This window comes from Amblyomma mixtum, chromosome 1 (genome assembly GCF_055824585.1).
Source record: "Amblyomma mixtum isolate Tamu chromosome 1, ASM5582458v1, whole genome shotgun sequence".
Taxonomy (NCBI): domain Eukaryota; kingdom Metazoa; phylum Arthropoda; class Arachnida; order Ixodida; family Ixodidae; genus Amblyomma; species Amblyomma mixtum.
Genome location: NC_143012.1, coordinates 276706059 through 276723945, shown reverse-complemented (window position 1 = coordinate 276723945; position 17887 = coordinate 276706059). Strand labels below are relative to the sequence as shown.

The 17887-nt window shown below is 50.7% G+C and overlaps 1 protein-coding gene across 1 annotated transcript in view; it reads left to right on the top strand.

The window, feature by feature from the left end:
- The window catches only part of LOC149371790 (solute carrier organic anion transporter family member 4A1-like), a 28698-nt gene extending 15197 nt beyond the window's left edge, over positions 1–13501 (top strand). The window contains exons 5-11 of the mRNA XM_089566086.1: positions 2202–2363; positions 6197–6286; positions 7116–7308; positions 8450–8609; positions 10331–10542; positions 11861–11925; positions 12425–13501. Of these exons, the coding sequence (XP_089422212.1) occupies positions 2202–2363; positions 6197–6286; positions 7116–7308; positions 8450–8609; positions 10331–10542; positions 11861–11925; positions 12425–12642 (1100 nt within the window). The 3' untranslated portion in view covers positions 12643–13501. The remainder of the gene's footprint in view (positions 1–2201; positions 2364–6196; positions 6287–7115; positions 7309–8449; positions 8610–10330; positions 10543–11860; positions 11926–12424) is intronic.
- Positions 13502–17887: the final 4386 nt, after the last annotated feature.

Sequence of the window (17887 nt, the reverse complement as noted above, 5' to 3'; positions counted from 1 at the left end):
CCAAAAATCCAACAAACCCAGTTTTCTTCAGTCCCTGTATAACTGGACGTTGTTGGGTTTGGTATGCCCCCCCCCCCCCCCCCTCTTGCCTGGGTGGATTAAGGCAGCTCGCGCTCCCCTCCTGCCTAAGTGGATTAAGGCAGCGACCTTCCAGGACCGTGGGACCATGGTGGCAGCGGCGAAGGTCAAAGACCGCCGAAGGCCGAAGATGCGGCGACGATGGCGGCGTTCCGTGGCCGAGTCGACCCTCGGGTCAACGAACAGAGTGGTGGTGTGCTGAGTGAAAGACAGCAGTGTTTAATTACTGAGCCTCTACCCTCTCCCATCAACCGAGCTGCGGGAGAGCCCCACGGCCCAACGCCGCCCTGCTGTGGGCGGTACCTCCGGAGTCCACGTCTGCTCATGCTATTGGACGTCATCCTTCAAACTATATTCCCCAGACAGGGATCTGGGGAATCCGTGCGTTATTTAACGGGTGTTGTTTTGAGGACTCCAGAGCACTACTGTTGACTCCTGAAGAAGTTCTCTTTCACTGAGGTTCATTCTCAGTTATCCTTTTCGTAAATAATGTAAATATTCCTGCATAAAGTTCTCCTTCCTTGTCTATCTCGCCGTAACCCCGCGTCTCCCGCCTTCCTCGTTCCTTCTCCGGCCCGACCACGCTCACCCGATCCCAATAACGTCCTGCCGGATCTCTTAGCCCATGTATTTTGGTACGGGCCTCGGAAAAAAATAGCTTCCAGCAGCCTTCATTTCCCTTCCGAAGAGGTGCATTGTATGATCATGCAAATGGATTTTGAGAATTCGTGATGTCGAACAAGTGATCAAAAAGCCTAATGAACTTAGATGTTGCACTGGCACCCTTCAACTGTGGCAGTTTGAGCACTTGTTCGCAGAAGTCCAAGGCGTCAGCAACTCAAGCACTCGGGGCTTGTACTGCATATCGTACTTCATTTTTTGTTTTTCCCATTGGACGCAACCCGCAACCCTTCGCCACGTTGTAATGCCTCCAATGCCACTATATAAGCCCACTTCACGTGATTTCCTTCCATGTCAAATAAGGTGGCTTACAGTTGCCAACGAGTTCCGCACAAGCTTTATCATGTGACACGCACCTAAGACAAACTGAATGTTGTTGGTGGAATCAGCAGGTGGAATCTGCAAAACAACTCCGGAAAACAGCGGCGCGAGCCGGCGCCAAGCGCGCTTTTTGCCTCTGGTAAGATGGCGGCAGGCGGCTTCGGACGGAGCGCGCCCTCTCCACTCCAGCAAATTCTATATATCCTCCTTGCTTCCAACACGTCTAGTTCGAACTTGCGCTTCATTCAGACTGATGCATTGGTTCCCCTTCAACATCGCGTTGATTGAAAAAAGGTCCATTAATTACAGCTGTGCAAAATTGAGCAAATATTTGGTACCCTTGGACAGGGGCGTGTAGTTCAGTTTTCCTAACTTATGCATCTTCTACAAAGTCGTCATGCATGCAGCGACTGGTGACCCACACTTAACAGGACCGACTTCACTGAAGTGTTTAGTTAATGAGCCCTAATGGGCGTATTCCAGGGCGTAGGATATCCACGCAGCTTGCAGAGCTGCGTGTCACGTTCGGTCGTGCCGCTGCCAGTCTCGACCGTCACACAATCATCCCCGGGATTCTCTGTCCACCATTGCCCGACATGCCGCGCACTCCCGCTATAGGCTCGCTCACCATGCTCTCTTCCGGCGGTGCCCCGAAACTCCTGTCCCAAAACCCCGTGGGGCCACATGGTGGCGTGACCTGTGTACGTGCCGCAGCCTCACTGTGCGCACGGAGTGGTCCGTCAGGCGCTGAGTGGTCTTGAATCAGCGCTAACGTTGGCAAATTTTGACGAGGGACAGAATTGTTCATTGTGGGAAATTTAATGTCCCGAAGCGACACACTGTCTATGAACGACGCCGTAGCGGAGGACTCCAGGCTAATTTAGAGGACCTGGTGTTCTTTAACGCGCGCTGAAATTGCACAGCACACGGGGATTTTGATATTTTGCCTCCATAGAAATACAGCCGCCGCGACAGGGATCGAACCCGTGACCTTGAGGTCAGCAGAACCACTGAGCCCTAGCGACTCACTGCAATCTTGTCGAAGTGATGTCTGATGACGTAGCAGCTAGCCAGAGTCGCCGGTTTTCTGGGTGGACGCTAACACAGCGCGTGCGGTGCAGCGTTCCACCAGTGCCAGATGGTGCGCCGGCTGCACGTATGCAGCAAGGGCGCCGACGAGGAGACCGAGTACGGCCAGTACGTGAGCGATATGCCACGCGCCATCATGGCGCTCCTCAAGAACATCCCCTTCGTCATGCTCACCCTCGCCTCTGCCACCGAAGGTGCGTCACCTTGTGGTTGCGCCTCTTAGCGCCGGATGTGCACAGTCATATACCCTCCCGAGGCGCATGAGAGGTTCATTTCACAATGTCTTGCTGCGAGGCAGACCGCGGGGTAGCAGCTTCAATGAGTGCGCTGTCTTCTCTCGCTCGCAAGCCAACCACAAAGCTCTGGAAGTCAGTGCCATGCTTTCGTATCCTACATTTAACTGCAAGTAATGGTGAGTTGTGGCATATCTAACTGACATACTTTAGTTTGAAATCTTTAATTGATAGCTTTAGTTTCGCCGAGTATATCATTTAGGCTTTCCGCCTGGCTGAGAGCCTCGGGCGTTTCGAGGCTCGTGTGGCGGTAGTCACTCAGACCTAGGCGAGATTGCAGGTGGATTCATTCACACTATTGTATAATGTTGCACTGATATTGTAGTGTGCTATGTTCTATTGAGCTGCACTGAGAATGACAACACATACGACTTCGTTAAATTAGAGCAAAATAATAGCTTTAGCGTATGTTAGTGTTCTTTCAGACACGATCGTACGGTCTTCACCATGGTCCATATACGGTGGTTTACACAGGCAGGCGCCTGGTAGACAAACATAAGAAATTCGGATGGTTGCGGAAATGCTTGATTATAACTGCAGCAGCAAAAAGCGCAATTGGTCTTTATGTGAGGGGTGCAGAAACATAACCTCTGAAACAGGAACAAGTGCTAAGATGAAGGGAAAAAAACAAGATCGGTCGCTGCAGGCGTGAACCGGCCTTGCAGTTTAAAACATGCACCCAACAGCTTAAAACATAATTGGTTGCACTTCCTGGCCAACAGCGATGCAGTCCTGGTCCTCTTTCATCATCATCATCATTTATTAACCCTTAAGGGTCCCGTTAGGGACATTACATAAGGGGGGGAGGTGGTACATGGGTGTTCAGCAGTCATACATGAATATAAATATAGAAGGAATATAGAAATACAGAAAAATATAGAAAATATAAAATATAGAATAGAAAAAAAGTAGAACAAGACGAAAAAAAGACAGAAGTAACAAATTCAAATAATCAAGTCATGACAGTGTAGCAGAAATATAAACAAAAACAGATTACAACTTTGGAAGTAGAACAGGCTGGTCAGTTTGCAGGGCTTGGAAGCTGGCATAGGGTGCAGGAAAAAATTATTTGTCGTTGAGATGGTCGATTAGAAGCTGTCTGAATCTGGAAGGATTAGTCTCAATGACAATGTGTTCGGGGAGGTTATTCCAGCTTTCTATCGCACTGTGGATTCTAAAGCCTCGCCCATCAGTGAGGGCCTTTCCTTTCCTCTTTTTTTCTTTTTTTTCTTGGGGGGGGGGGGGGGGGGGGGGGGGGGGGCTCGTTCTGGGACGTATACAAAGTTAAAAATATTTTCCTGTTATTGCTTCTGGAATTCAATGCATTCTTTTTACGCGTGACAAAGCCCCCTACCCGCGCCACGTATGGTTGCATTTTTCCATAGACACCACTTCGATGACGGTACAAGCTATGTTGTCGCAACATAATTTAAGCGAAGTGTGTAAAGATACGTCCGACGGAATAAGTTCAATCCCATTAAAGGTACAATAAAGTTTTTTCTCTCTCTTTCATTAAACGTAGGGCGCGGACATCGCTAAAGCCACGTTCAACTTATGAGCGTCGTTACACGCTCTTCCCGATCCGCGAGGTTGCTCGCTATATTCGCTACTTTCCAAAGAAAAATAATCTCCGGCTGACGGTCAATCGATGCGGCGACGACGAAACGTATTTAGCTCGTCACGCAACCCTTTTGAACAACCACTGACATGCACGGAGACCCCGCGATCATAAAAACGCACGATTATGTACAGACGCATTGAGGCACACCCAGCGCTACGGAAAATTGCGAAAATGGCGTTTTCACGCATGGTTGTGCGAGGCGAGCATACGTCGCATGCAAGCGGCGGCGACGGCAGGCGACGCGACGTACGTACAGAAAAATGATACAGAAAAATGATAGGTGTACAGAAAAATGATAGGTGTAACGCCAAGAGATCAAAAGCGGGCAGAGTGGGTGAGCAAACAAAGGTGGGTTAATGACACCCTAGTCGAAATGGGCTTGCGCAAGGCATATAATGCGAAGGCAAGATAACGGTTGGTTATTAAGGGTAACGAAGCGTATTCCAAGAGAAGGTAAGCGCAGCAGGGGACGACAGGTCAGGTGGGCGGGTGAGATTAAGAAGTTTGCAGGGATACGGCGGTCGCAGCTGGCAAAGGACAGGGTTAATTGGAGAGACATGGAAAAGGCATTTGCCCTGCAGTGGGCATAGTCAGGCTGATGATGATGATGATGATGATGAACTTTTCTTTAGTGGAAAATATAATGTTCGTCTTTAAAATTTTTACATTCTGCCTCACAGCCATTGCAAAAGCTATTGTACGGTTACTGCGGTGACACAGCGGCCATGACCAGGCGCCGATGCATCTGCCGATGCGAAGACGTGTTCCACCGCAATGCGCGGTAGTAGCCGGGAAGCCTGAAGCGCGCACGAACCACTTCCGACGAATAGTTACGTTTAGGGGACGAGGAAAGTACCCGGCTCGTAGTTTGGCCTTTCGCACGCAATTTAAATTTTCCCCCTGGGTTCAAGCTTAGCGCGAGTCGAAGAAACCCAGCTCAGCCATCGTCACATGCCGCACATGTACTTGAAGCACCGATGCGGCCCGCATTGAAATGGACTGGTGGGCAGCAGCTCGCCGCAAGGAAACGGACCTCGGCACACGGCAGAAAAACACATGTATGTGCCCTTTGTTGGCATAAATAGCCATGAGTAATTCGCAGTTCGCGCGCTGTAACCAAACGACGGGCGGCCAACGGTGCAAACAGGGGACATGGAGTTTGTTATTCGCATAGCAGAACAAGCATTTCATTCATGGTGCTCTCACAGTCGCGCACCGAGTGTCAATAGCTCCATTCCGGGCGTTGGGTAAACATCCTTGAACCAAAAACAAAAACGGGCCAAAATCGAGCAGACTGCCCAGCAAGAATCAAAAGGACACTAGCCACATCCGACCGAAGTACTCGGGGGAAAAAACGCACAGGTCTTTCCGATGTACAGTCTAGCACAATTAGAAGGTTACCACATCTGTAGTTCCGGCTAAAACGGGCCGACAAATTTGTCCTGGCATGACGGTCACTTAGTCCGCAGCGAACATTACTGTGCAGCATATAACAATTCTGCGTCTAGCTAAACTTATGTATTCGTTGCAGCCGTCTTGCGAAAGTAACGCGTTTTACACCAATTTAATCCGAGTCGGTAAAACTTGAAGTGACCACTTCCAAATCGCGTTAGGCTGTACCTTTAGCCACACCATTAAAAAAAAAAAAAACTGGTCGGCTCCGTCCGACGTACCACGGAAGATACTGTACCTTGTCCGTCCGACGTACCTTTATCCACAGCCTAATTTAAAATCACTTAGTATTATGGACTTATGAAAGAAGCCAACAGTCATCGAGACCAAGTAAAACCTAAGGGCATGATTTCTTTCAATTGTGTACATAAAAGTGGAACTTTGGTCAATAGCCCCATTAAAAAAAAGGTTTCCCTATATTTTCCTTGGTTTCAATGACTATTGGTTTCTTTCATATTAACATTTTAACGAGCCCTTCAATCCATTGCCCTTTTGTGTTCAACAGTTTGTGTGATGGATGGTTATGCCAGTGCAGCGTGGTTTTAAACAAGGCCCGCACTAAGTCTCTTACTTCATTGGTGAATACGTTCGGAAAGCATTCTCGGTTCTTAAAGAGCAAAGATAAATGTGCACCCGTATTTGCTGCTTTGCTCTTTCCCAGCCATGGTGGGTACGGCCGTGGCGGCCTTTTCGGTGAAGTTCTTCGAGGCCGAATTCTCAATGACTCCTTCGAAGACAGCCGCAGCACTGGGTAAGAATCCGTTTGGCTCTCATTATTCCCTGGGGTTCCATGGGCGGGGTGGCAGACAGCCAGATGACCGGACGAGGACAGGGTTAGAGGAGAGGCGCCTGGCCTGCAGTGGACGTATTTATATTTACGCTGATGATTGTTTGGGATCGCAATTAGTCCCTGCGACATGGACTTTTTCACACATAATGAATTTTTTCTTACTTTTTGTCGAAATAATGGGGCCCCAGTCCGCTTTTTTTTTTTTTCGCAGCAAATTGCTCTTTTGCAGGAGGGGCCGTTGCCCTTACCATTCGCTCCTTAAATCTGGCCTCGAAAATAAAGCATTTTAAATATTTAAGCAGGGGGAGGAGGCGGTTTCATTAAAAGGCGCGTTCCTGGACCCACTGGAGATGCGTTCGGTGAAGCGATACGCTCCCACTGTTGCTCTTCCTCCAAACACTATACCCTGACACATGGCCATGGTACCAGGCCCGCCCAACACTCTTCCACATTTCGTGAGGATGCGGGGCAAAACCGAAGCCCTTAATACGCAGTACACGTCATTTGAGCGGTGGGAAGCGATGCTGAGCAGCGATCGTGTCGAGGACCAAAGAGCCCTCATAACACTGGTCCGTCTGACAGCTCAAGCGTGTGGAGCCCTGGAATGAGAACCCCACCCACAAGCCTCAACAAACATTTCCCTGATTTTGATCTTTAAAGTTTACCTACCTCCAGCGGTCATTAGAAGTGCTCACTGTTGGACAGCCAGCGGTGTGGACAGGTCATTCGTTTCCTTGTTTGTTGCCCGCCCTAACGAATGTTTTCCCACCATGCGGCGATGTGCGCGCAGGCTGCATCCTGATCCCGGCCGGCATCGGTGGCACCGTGATGGGCGGCGCGCTGGTGTCCAAGATGGAGCTGCCCATACGCACCATACTGAAGATGTGCTGCGCGATGAGCATCATCCCCTGGCTCTGCATGTGGGTCTTCGCGCTGCACTGCCCCAACCCGACCTTCTTCCGAGGGGACGTGCGCAGCAGCAAGTGAGCGGAATGTATACAGTCCGGTTCTCTCTGTGCCGTCTGGTCTTCGGAATTCCTTCATGCTCTACAAAAGAGAAGGATTAACTCTTTTTTTTCATTTAATGCTATCTGGGCGTTCCTTTTAGTACTGTACCAGTCAGATTTCACTGCACCTTGGCGCGCCTCTGTCAACGTTACGCAGCAAAGCAGTTTGCCTGGCGCCCTATAAAAGGCTTGGATCGAATAGGAGTAAGCACTCAACCCAAGAGTTCAACAAGTTCAAGTACTTAGGTGTCACAATCAGCAGCAAAATGAGGTGGGATAAACACATCACTCAACTCGTTGCTGATACATCAAAAACACTGTTTTTTTTTTAGGTAACTTCACTGTCTCCGCAATCAATCTGTAAGCATGAATACAAGACTTTCATTCGCACTAAACTTGAGTACGCATGAGCAATTTGGTCTCCTCACCAGGCTTACTTAATTAACACCATTGAATCCATTCAGAATCGTGCGGCACGCTTTATTACTTCAGATAACGATTTTCACCACATCATTACCGCTATCAAGTCATCCATCGCTATCAGCCCACTAGCCCTTAGACGCTAAGTTTCTCGCGTATGTTTACTGCACAAATTATATCACAACTTTCCTAACCTACGCGAGTCCCTTCTAGTCCCTCCTGTGCGCATGTCATCCCTTTTATTCAACTCCATGAGCATCCAACGTTACACGGATCAACTAATGCCTTCAACAAATCTTTTTTGCCAGCTGCTATTCAAGACTGGAATCGGCTTCCAGAATCTGTTATCATTGAATACGATCCAGTAAGGTTTAAAGAACGCCTGATGTCTTATCTTGCTGTATAAATTGTTTCATTTCCCTTTCGTGACTTTATTTCTATTTATGCTTTTGTTGTCTGTTTTTTTTATTCATTCCTTTTTTTTTTATCCCCGCCAATGTGAGTCATGTTGAATGTACTACTCCCCCCCCCCCCCCCCTTATGTAATACCCCCCAGGGGCCTTTAAGAGTCAAATAAATGATGATGATGAACGACGTCTCTTGAGCGAGGAGAAAACGGCCTGTAACTGTTAGCTGCGACGAGCGGGTCTCGAACCCGCGCGGAATGCGTTGTGAGCGCGGCTCCGCTGGCGCGCAGCCGCACGGTGGACTTCACCAGCGAGTGCAACGAGAACTGCCACTGCCGGGCGGAGCTGCTGGACCCCATATGCTCGGTGGAGAACGTGGTCTACGCGTCCCCTTGCTTCGCCGGCTGCCTTGAGAGGGAGGTCATCCCGAACCCCTACGACGGTACCTGGGTAAGAACGCGCACTTTACGTGGCCTGCACCCGACTAAAGCACTCGGATTAAAGTGCTGTAGCACAGTTTATTTCAGCGAGAAGGGTGCAACAAATAGACGAGCTTGGCTAGCCGAAGAACTCCTCTATCCTGCTCCGTCATGTCTGCTGCGGTCTAAGTGACCGCCACACCAGAAAAAAATATTGTTGGTCCGTTTTTGCCGGGACGATAAAGGCGAGAGCTGTTTTACGAAGCCTTTCCCATCTGGTTCCACGAGTAGCTTATGACGAGCCGGAGCACAGCTGATATATTAACAATCGCCAAAACATCGCGGGGTGGAGCCCGTTCGCCAGCACTGGCCATCCAGGCACACCAAGCTCGCCGAGGATGCGGTCGCGCCATTTACATGAGGCAGCTCTCTCCCGTGACTCCGTTGCCTGCGGTGGTAACGGCCAGCAGTGGTTCGTGCGCAACAGCGGCCACGCTGCCCATTAACGACAGCGACGCCGGTGCTATTTGCCCTATAGGTAGCATTAGGAATGACAAGCAACTTCGACGGCTCAGTGGTTAAGGCGCTCGTCTGCTTAGCCTGAGTACCCGCGGGTTCGAACCCGACCGCGGCGGCAGCGTTTTGATGCAGGCGAAACTCAAAAGGCGCCCGTGTGCTGTGCGATGTCAGTGCCCGTTAAAGATCCCCTGGTGGTCGAAATTAATCCGGAGACCTCCATTACGGCACCTCTTCTTTCAGTCCCTCCTTTATCCCTTGCCTTGTGCGGTTCGGGCGTCCACCGAGATATGCGAGACAGTTACTGCGACATTTCTTTTCCTCAAAAAAATCAAACCAAACCAAAACCAATCCGAGTGGGTAAACATACTAAAGCTCACTAAAATTCCACCATTTAAAACGTACGTTATTTGGAACCCTGGAACGTCACCAAATGCCGAACAAACTACGGAAAACAGATGTTAAAATATTCATTACCTGTGGTTTCCAATCGGATTTTCATGGAGACAAGCAGTGACATATCCACTATCTCATCAAAGATACTGCGTGCCATGTTTGTATGATAATGTAGTTTGTCTTCTTTTTCTCACTTGCTTTGGTTTTCTTTTTATTTGCTCTCTGGCGTGATGTACATGTATCGATATGTGTACCGCCTTCGTCGCTCGCTGTTGTGATGCTGTGTGTACAAAAAAGGTCAGGGCTCCTGAAGCCGTTTTTACAGCTTTTCACCTGGCCTCCTCCCAACACTCTCTTGTTGAGGTGGTGGTGGTGAAACTTTATTATCAGCGGATACAGAGGAGCGACCCGAAGCCACCCCCCGCTTAAACGACGGCCGCTATCCCTTGGTCAGCGGCGGCGTCTTCAGCCAGCTGGAGGAGTTTAGAGCCTCCCAGTGATCAGAGTCGGTAATAAAATTTCAATTTCAACCCTGAAGCGATCATCTTGAAATCGCGTTAGACTGTACATCCACGCTAGTACGTCTCCGCTATATATATATATATATATATATATATATATTGCTAACTGTTAAGAACCAAAACAAAAGGTTGGTTGTTGGTTGGTTTATTGGGGTTTAACGTCCCAAAGCGACTCAGGCTACGAGGGACGCCGTAGTGAAGGGCTCCGGAAGTTGCGACCACCTGGGGTTCTTTAACGTGCACTGACATCGCACATTAAGGAAGAATTGCTGTAACGCTTCGCTGCATGTGTGAATGTTTTCCGTTCGGCTGTTCGCAGGAGATGCAAGTGTACAAGAACTGCTCCTGCGTTCCGATCCCGCTGGGCGCGCCGATCAGTGCGCCGAGCAATGCGTCTGCGTACGATTTCGAGGCGACACGTTTGAAATGCCCGACCGACTGCGACCTGCTCGTCATCTACATGGTCGTCATCTTTATCTGCGTCTTTTTCAGTTTCTTCAACTCGGGTCCCATCATAACAGTGATGATGCGGTAAGCATGCGCTGAGCTTCAGTGCTTGGGGGGTACCTGAAAAAGCTGGTTTGCACTAGCGTTTGCCTCGCCGAACAATCTGAAAAATTTGCGAGTAGAATTCGACTGAACATTGCGTTGACTGCGCTAAAAGATTTATCTTTCGCGATCCAAAGGAGGCGAAAATTTATTCACTTTTCATGCGAAGGAAACCGTGTTTGAGTCCATGCCAGCCAGTCTTGTAGAGTAGTACTTCCATTGCAGTCCATTACAGTGTCCATTAACGATTTCAGTGCACGTTAAAGAACCCCAGGTGGTCGAAATTTCCTGAGCCCTCCACTACGGCGTCTCTCATAGCCTTAGTCGCTTTGGAACGTTAAACCCCATAAACCAAACACAGCCTTAGTTTATCTTAAATGTATAACTGATTTCAGTGATCAATTACAGACCTTAAAAAGTTTACTGAACACGTAGACAAGTAATCGATTACTATGGCGTTATTTTTCATCCATCTGTTATTAGCATAACACAAATATACACGGACGAGAATGTTCCGGTGCGCCTTGCTTGATCTACGTCGGTAATTTCACCTGCAGTTGTTTTTCGAAGTTTGCTTCGATATTATTTTTTCACACTTCCTTGTGAACGCATCAGTAGCGACACTGGAGTATTTCTATGTACGCGTTAGAGGAAAGTGCGTTGCTTCAACATACGAAACATACGAAGTCACGCTAAGCGCCGCGGTGCGCAATGCGTCTGTTTAGTGAGCCCAAGCTTATTGAACATGCCATTCCATTGGGCCGCCGTAGTGAAATGCGAAATGCGGCCGAACTCGGGTCTAGTGAAATGGCTCGGATTCGAATATGCGGACGTCCTCTAGCGCGGGGCTTATCTGTAATTCGACCGTTTCCGTGCTACGCGAATGTTTATAACAGAGTTCAGGTTCTCGATGTTAGATCACTGGTTACTACTTGTTTTTGGAAAATAATAGATGTAATATTTAATTACTGGACTTGTTTTTGGAAAATAAAAATTAACAAAATTCGTCTACCATTGCTAAAAAAAATGGATTACCGAGAAGGTTACACCTCACAGAAAGTAATCAATGCATTACATAAATCGAAGGAAACGCAATTTTTTACGAGTAAAACAAGTCAGCAGAGGTTTCAGCGCGGCGCGAACATTATTCGTAGGGCTGTTATGTGCCATGTGTTCAGTGTGAGCTCTATACCACGTTTTTTAAATTTATTCCTGGTTAGTCGGGGTTAATTTTTCGGTGTTTAGTTGGCTGGAAAGCCGCCTTCTGTTGTTCACCCCCGCCTTCCTCGCTTTTCCGCAGCTGCGTGCAAGAGAAGGAGAGAGCGGTGGGCCTCGCCGTGAAGTGGGTCACTATTCGCTTCATCGGTGGGTACCAGCACGTTGTTGGGTTGCAAACCCTACCTGTCGTGCCAGCGTCCGATCCCAGTGATGAAATAATCACTGCGAAGTATTTCCCAGAATGCGGAAGTATTTCCCTCTTGTTGACTGTGTTCATTTCTCTCGGTCTTAATAAATCAGAAGAATGTCACCTTCGAAGGCTACAAGCTATGTAATTTAATAATCCAGCTACGCTTCACGCCATTGAGCCAGAGTCCGTTTCGGCGCAGTGCAAATTGTGTGACCAGAAGGCAAACTTATAACATATGGTATGGGCCTCTCAGGAAATTAACAGTATTGACCTAATAAATCAGCCAACGTGGGAGGGCTGGGAGGCGGCCCTGTCCAGCTCGGACCTCGAGGAACAACGAATCCTCGTCGCCAGAGCACGGGCAGCGGCTTTTACCAAAGGTGTCCCGGACTAGGGACCCGATCAGTTCTGCCGGCCTGCTTAGTCGACAGTGGCCTCACTCCCTGTCCCGTGCAGGCAACATCCCGGCACCGCTCCTGCTGGGCTCCGTGATCGACGGCAGCTGCCTGCTGTGGCAAGAGGTGTGCTTGCAGCGGGGCGCCTGCCTCCTGTACAACAACGAACTTCTGGCGCTCAGCATGCTAGAGTTCCTGGTGCCCGCCAAGACGTGCTCCATCTTGCTCTACTACGGCGCTCTCACCGCGTTGCGCGGTCATCAAGGGGGCATCGAGTGACACATCTTCGTGTCACCTTGCGGCGTGTTTTTGGGCATCCAGAGACCTGCCGAACTTCACGGCCCACACCTGTACAACGTGGATTTTTACTCGAAAAACTGATGTGTAATGACTACTATGGAACCGCCGAGTGCACAAAGCAGTACACTGTTATAAGGTGACGGGCAGACTTCTGCCACAGCGTGCTTGCAGAGAGCGCGCACCTATTTAAGCATGTGCATTTCGCGCAGCCTGTGTGCAAAGTTGTCCATGGAATCTGTGGCATCCGTGTGTTGAGCGCCAGACTGCTGTGCACGTGCATAGGAAGTACCGTTTTGTTCCTACAGGTGGCGGCACCATCCTACCTTTTCCAAGACGAGAGTGTCAGTTCAGCGTGCGCCACTTTTGGCGCTGCTTGCTCGTTCGATAATCGCATTGTACGTTAGCTTCATTCCCGATGATCAACTTTATCAAGAATTATAGCCGTTAACTGACAATGTTGTCGTGCGGCCATGCGCCTCCAACTCCACGCAAGGGAGCGTAACCGCGCCGAGCGCTTCTCCAGATCTGCTCCGGCCGGCCGCATTGCAGCACGAACATAGGAGTGCACAGGACTCCCCATAAGGGGGATACCGTTCATGGCAGCGCCTTTTCGTGCTATGCAATAACGCAGTGCGCCTAGTGAATATGCTTTGCTGGTGCTTACAGCCACTACGTGTTCGAAAAATTAAATGCGGAAAGAAGACAAGCTCTCTCGTGGTGACTGGTATTCGTATTTCGCTATGTACGAAATCAATGCAGCCAGGAGCAAATTTTGGGGAAAATATCATGGACCGGATGAATGAGCAATTATGAAATAGAAGTCAAACGGCAGCACTCTGTTGGCAGCGATTTGTGGAGAAAAACTAAATGGAAAGGCACTGATTCCTGCTTGACTCTACTTGTTCGCTTTGTCCTCGTTTCCGTTTTTACAACAGTGAATGCAGTTCTACCCCGACGCTGTACCTTTCCACTTTTTCATCCTACCGACATTGCAAAACCTTTGTGGAAAAGTTTCAAAGAACCTTGAGCGGCATATTTCTAAAGTGGCGACTCTACTAACGAGCGGCTAACAGTCCGCGTTAAAAGTTTGGTTTGTCGGATGGAGATAAGTTTCAAAAGAATTGATAGGACACGGTCACTACCAAACCCGACGTGTGTACACACCGATCTCGGTGTGTTCTCAATACAAACAGCAGTAACCGTCGATTTGCCTGCGCGCACCCATGGACAGAAACGCGCGCATGGCCGTGCGAGCAATAGCAGCAGCGACCGCGGCTCGCGCTCCTCAACGGGGACGGTATACCAAAGGTGGGCTCTGACGCGATCAATGCCAGACGAAGGGTGGAGAGGAGAGAAAGAAGGGTGCCTCCGCTGCTCGCCGTTTATGTGCCCGCTGCTGCTGCTGCTGCAGTTTTCGAGCTTCGTAGCCGAATGTTCCCTGCGTGTGTGTGCGCGGCCTTACACTCATCGCAGGCCTCCCTCTCCCAATCGTTCGTTGTTCCTCTGTGAACGGCCGGATGCGCTTTCGTCCAGCATCCACGGTTCGCACTGCGGCGCGCATCAGTGGCAAAAGCGAGCATCCCGATAGATCCTTCTGTGCACACGGGGTCCTTTTCTTATCCTCCTCTGCCGCAGAGCTTTCGCTTCCTCGTATAGGTGAACGTGCCGAGGGCGCCATATTTGTACTGTACTCGATTGACCGTGGGCGAAAGCGTTCTGCCAGTCCTGCATATGCGCTCGAGCCGTAATCCCGATCCGCAACCGACGAATGTGCTCGTCGCCGAATGGGGCGTAACCTTCCTTTTACCTGTCGCTCGATGTGTTGAGACAGGAGAGCGGTGGCGATGAGTCCGTAGCCAGCAGAGGCCACTACGCTGGTCCGCGGGTTGCCTGTGTGCCTAGCCGCCTAGACGTTTGGTAGATGACGGAGGCCGCTTCACGGTTGTTCTCGAAAATAAAAATGCGAGCGGCTCCACCGCTCGTTCGTAAACATCGAAGAAAGCAAAATGTTCCGCATTGTGAGTACCCAAAGCCGCCGCAAGATCGTTCGTTCATTCGTTTCAGTCCTAATGCGCCAGTGCAAGTCTGTGGGCATTGCCCCCATAGTATGCTCGATACAACCAAATCCATCTTGCTTTCAGAACAGGAGGAAAATATAGCATGAGGCGGATTGACTATGCTGAATTTAATAAAGTTGAGTTGGTTCAAGTATGTCCTATTCTTCCACTACGTTTGCATTGTGTGGCATTTCCTAGCGCCAGCTGTATCCTGTATGGTAATTGCATTACGCTATTTCTCGATTTCCGCATGCAGAGTTAGCAATGCTCGTCTATCGGAAAATGAGCTGACAAGACTGCTCTTGCATCGATGTTTGGATAGCGCATATTCTTACGCATAACCTGTTGCGTATAATGACCTCAAGAGGGACGGCTCCGCGCTTGGTTTCTCAAACAATGACGGCGGCCACATTATGGCAGATCCCGCGCACAGTAAACTCCACGGCTTGCGCTGCCGTTTGCGATCATGCTTTCTCTGCCTCCCCGCCTTTCGCATTTGTTTTTCGATAGAGAAATCGGGCTCCGTGCTTAACGTTTGTCCGAACCCTTTCCGGGCAGGGCGTCTCTGTATATCTGTCAATGTGAAGCAAGTACCGGCGAGGTAATCAACGTTAGGATAGCGAATCTAATGGAACGGGAAAACAAACTCTCTGGGGTGGTCGGCAGTTCGTTTGAGTCGGCAGCAACTGACTGTGCGGCGAACGGCTGAGCCAGACGAAGCGGTACTTTCCGAGTGTGACCGTGCATGTACGCAGCCATAGCCCCCTTGCGTGTGTGGTGATGGCTGCCACGTGGATGAATCATCGCGAGCCGCGCATCTCCCCGAGAAGAGGGAAAGCGGCCGCCGCGGCGCAGTGCTGCAAACACCTTCTGTTGCTTTTTTTTTTCCTTTTCCTTTCGGGTTCTCCGGCTCGCGCGGTTCGCACGCCGGGTTTGCGGGCCGAGCTGCGGCACGGTCGTTGGCGGCTGCCGAGTCTGCGCGTAGGGGGAAGGTGGGCACTTGGTTGTGAAAAGCTTAAGAGGAGCGTATTGCCCCCTCCCCACCCCGAGCGACGGGGACCGTCTCCAGTCTTACCTTTCTTCCCAAGCGCCCTTTCTCTCGGTCAATGGGAAAAATCGATGGCATTGCTTGCGACCCGCCACGCTATGCCGACCTTAACCTGCTGCTTGCATCGCTGCTGATGCTGGCACGACGCCGCGGAACCGCATCAGCCATAGTGTGCTTGTCCTGCGGCCTTCGGTGATGACCACGTGTCCTCTACGAAGCTCAAGCAGTGCCGAAAGCAGGGTACGGTCGTTATATCTCCACAAAAAATGCTTACGTTGATAGTGACATTGCGGGCAACGTAGAAGCGGGCAAAGAGAGTACGTAATAAAAAATTCAGCAGAGGACTGAAGACTGCTTACGTGTGGGAATGCGAGAGCATTACTGTCCCTGGGTGCATTGTTTAGGCGTAATGTTTGTACATGCATTAATGTTCTTTTCTACGAGTTTATGACAGCCCGAGCGTCGTACAGCGTTCCAGGTAGTGTCCGCGCGCGTATAACACCAAGTGTACGACGAACGGTTCCATAACAATTTTGATACGAAAGTCTGGGAAGGCGTATGTCGTCGGTTCGAATCCCTGTCACAAGCTGTAGCCTCCAACTTGACTAGTACTTGTAAGTTTATGTATGCAATGAGAAATGTTATGACACCACCTGGAACGTTGCGCGACAAACAGCTGTCACAATTTTGGAACGAATGTCGGGAAAACTGGCGCTGTATTGAGGTCGGGCAGTGGGTACAATATATCGATAAACGACATGTACAGGATTGTTTGAATTGTTTTTTGTTTTGTTTTTTTTTTTTTTGGGGGGGGGGGGGGGCGGAGAAATGGCGCAGTATCTGTCTCGCTTATCTCGGTGGACATCTGAACCGCGCTGTAGGGGAAGGGATAAGCGAGGGACTGAAAGAAAGGAAGAAAGAGGTGCCGTAGTGGAGGGCTCCTGAATAATTTCGTTCATCTGGGGATCTTTAACGTGCACTGACATCGCACAGCACACGGGCGCCTTTTATTGCGAAAGCAATACTGCTCGCAGTTTGAGCCCTTCAGCGTCGTCCCGGCGGTGTAACCACGTTAGACCTTTAGCATGACCTCCGCTGTGACGTCACGCCAGACGGAGAGATACAGAGCCCCGGCTCGTCTCGTCGCGGTCGTCCCAGCGTAACCGCGGTGCGCCGAGCAGCAGCTGAGCGCCGCTGCCGCGAGGAGGCGCTCGCTGTGATGACGTCACGCCAGACGGAGAGATAGAGCCCCGACTCGTCTCGTCGCGGTCGTCCCAGCGTAACCGCGGTGCGCCGAGCAGCCGCTGCCGCGAGGAGGCGCTCGCTGTGATGACGTCACGCCAGACGGAGAGGTACAGAGCCCCGACTCGTCTCGTCGCGGTCGTCCCAGCGTAACCGCGGTGCGCCGAGCAGCAGATGCGCGCCGCTGCCGCGAGGAGGCGCTCGCTATGATGACGTCACGCCAGACGGAGAGATACAGAGCCCCGACTCGTCTCGTCGCGGTCGTCCCAGCGTAACCGCGGTGCGCCGAGCAGCAGCTGCGCGCCGCTGCCGCGAGGAGGCGCTCGCTGTGATGACGTCACGCCAGACGGAGAGATACAGAGCCCCGACTCGTCTCGTCGCGGTCGTCCCAGCGTAACCGCGGTGCGCCGAGCAGCAGATGCGCGCCGCTGCCGCGAGGAGGCGCTCGCTATGATGACGTCACGCCAGACGAAGTTATATCGGGCTCCGACCCGGCTCGTCGCAGTCGTCCCGGCGTAACCACGCTGTGCGTTTCAGCCAGGCCATGTCGTCCGACATGCACAAGGCAAGGCTGCAGCGATTCGCTCAATCTAGGAAACGACGGCGGGCTGAAGAAACGGATGAAGTTGCTTTCGCAATTTCCGGGCTTAACCAAGCTGAGCCTCTGCCAATTTTTTTTTGCGTTTCGCCTCCATCGAAACGCTGCCGCCGCGGTCGGGTTCGAACCCGGGTACTCCGCCTCAGTAGCTGAGCGCCCTCACCACTGATCTACCGAGGCGGGTTTACAGGATTGTTCGGTTTAGTTTATGGGGATTTAACGTCCCAACGCGACTCAGACTATGAGGGACGCCGTAGTGAAGCGCTCAGGAAATTTCAA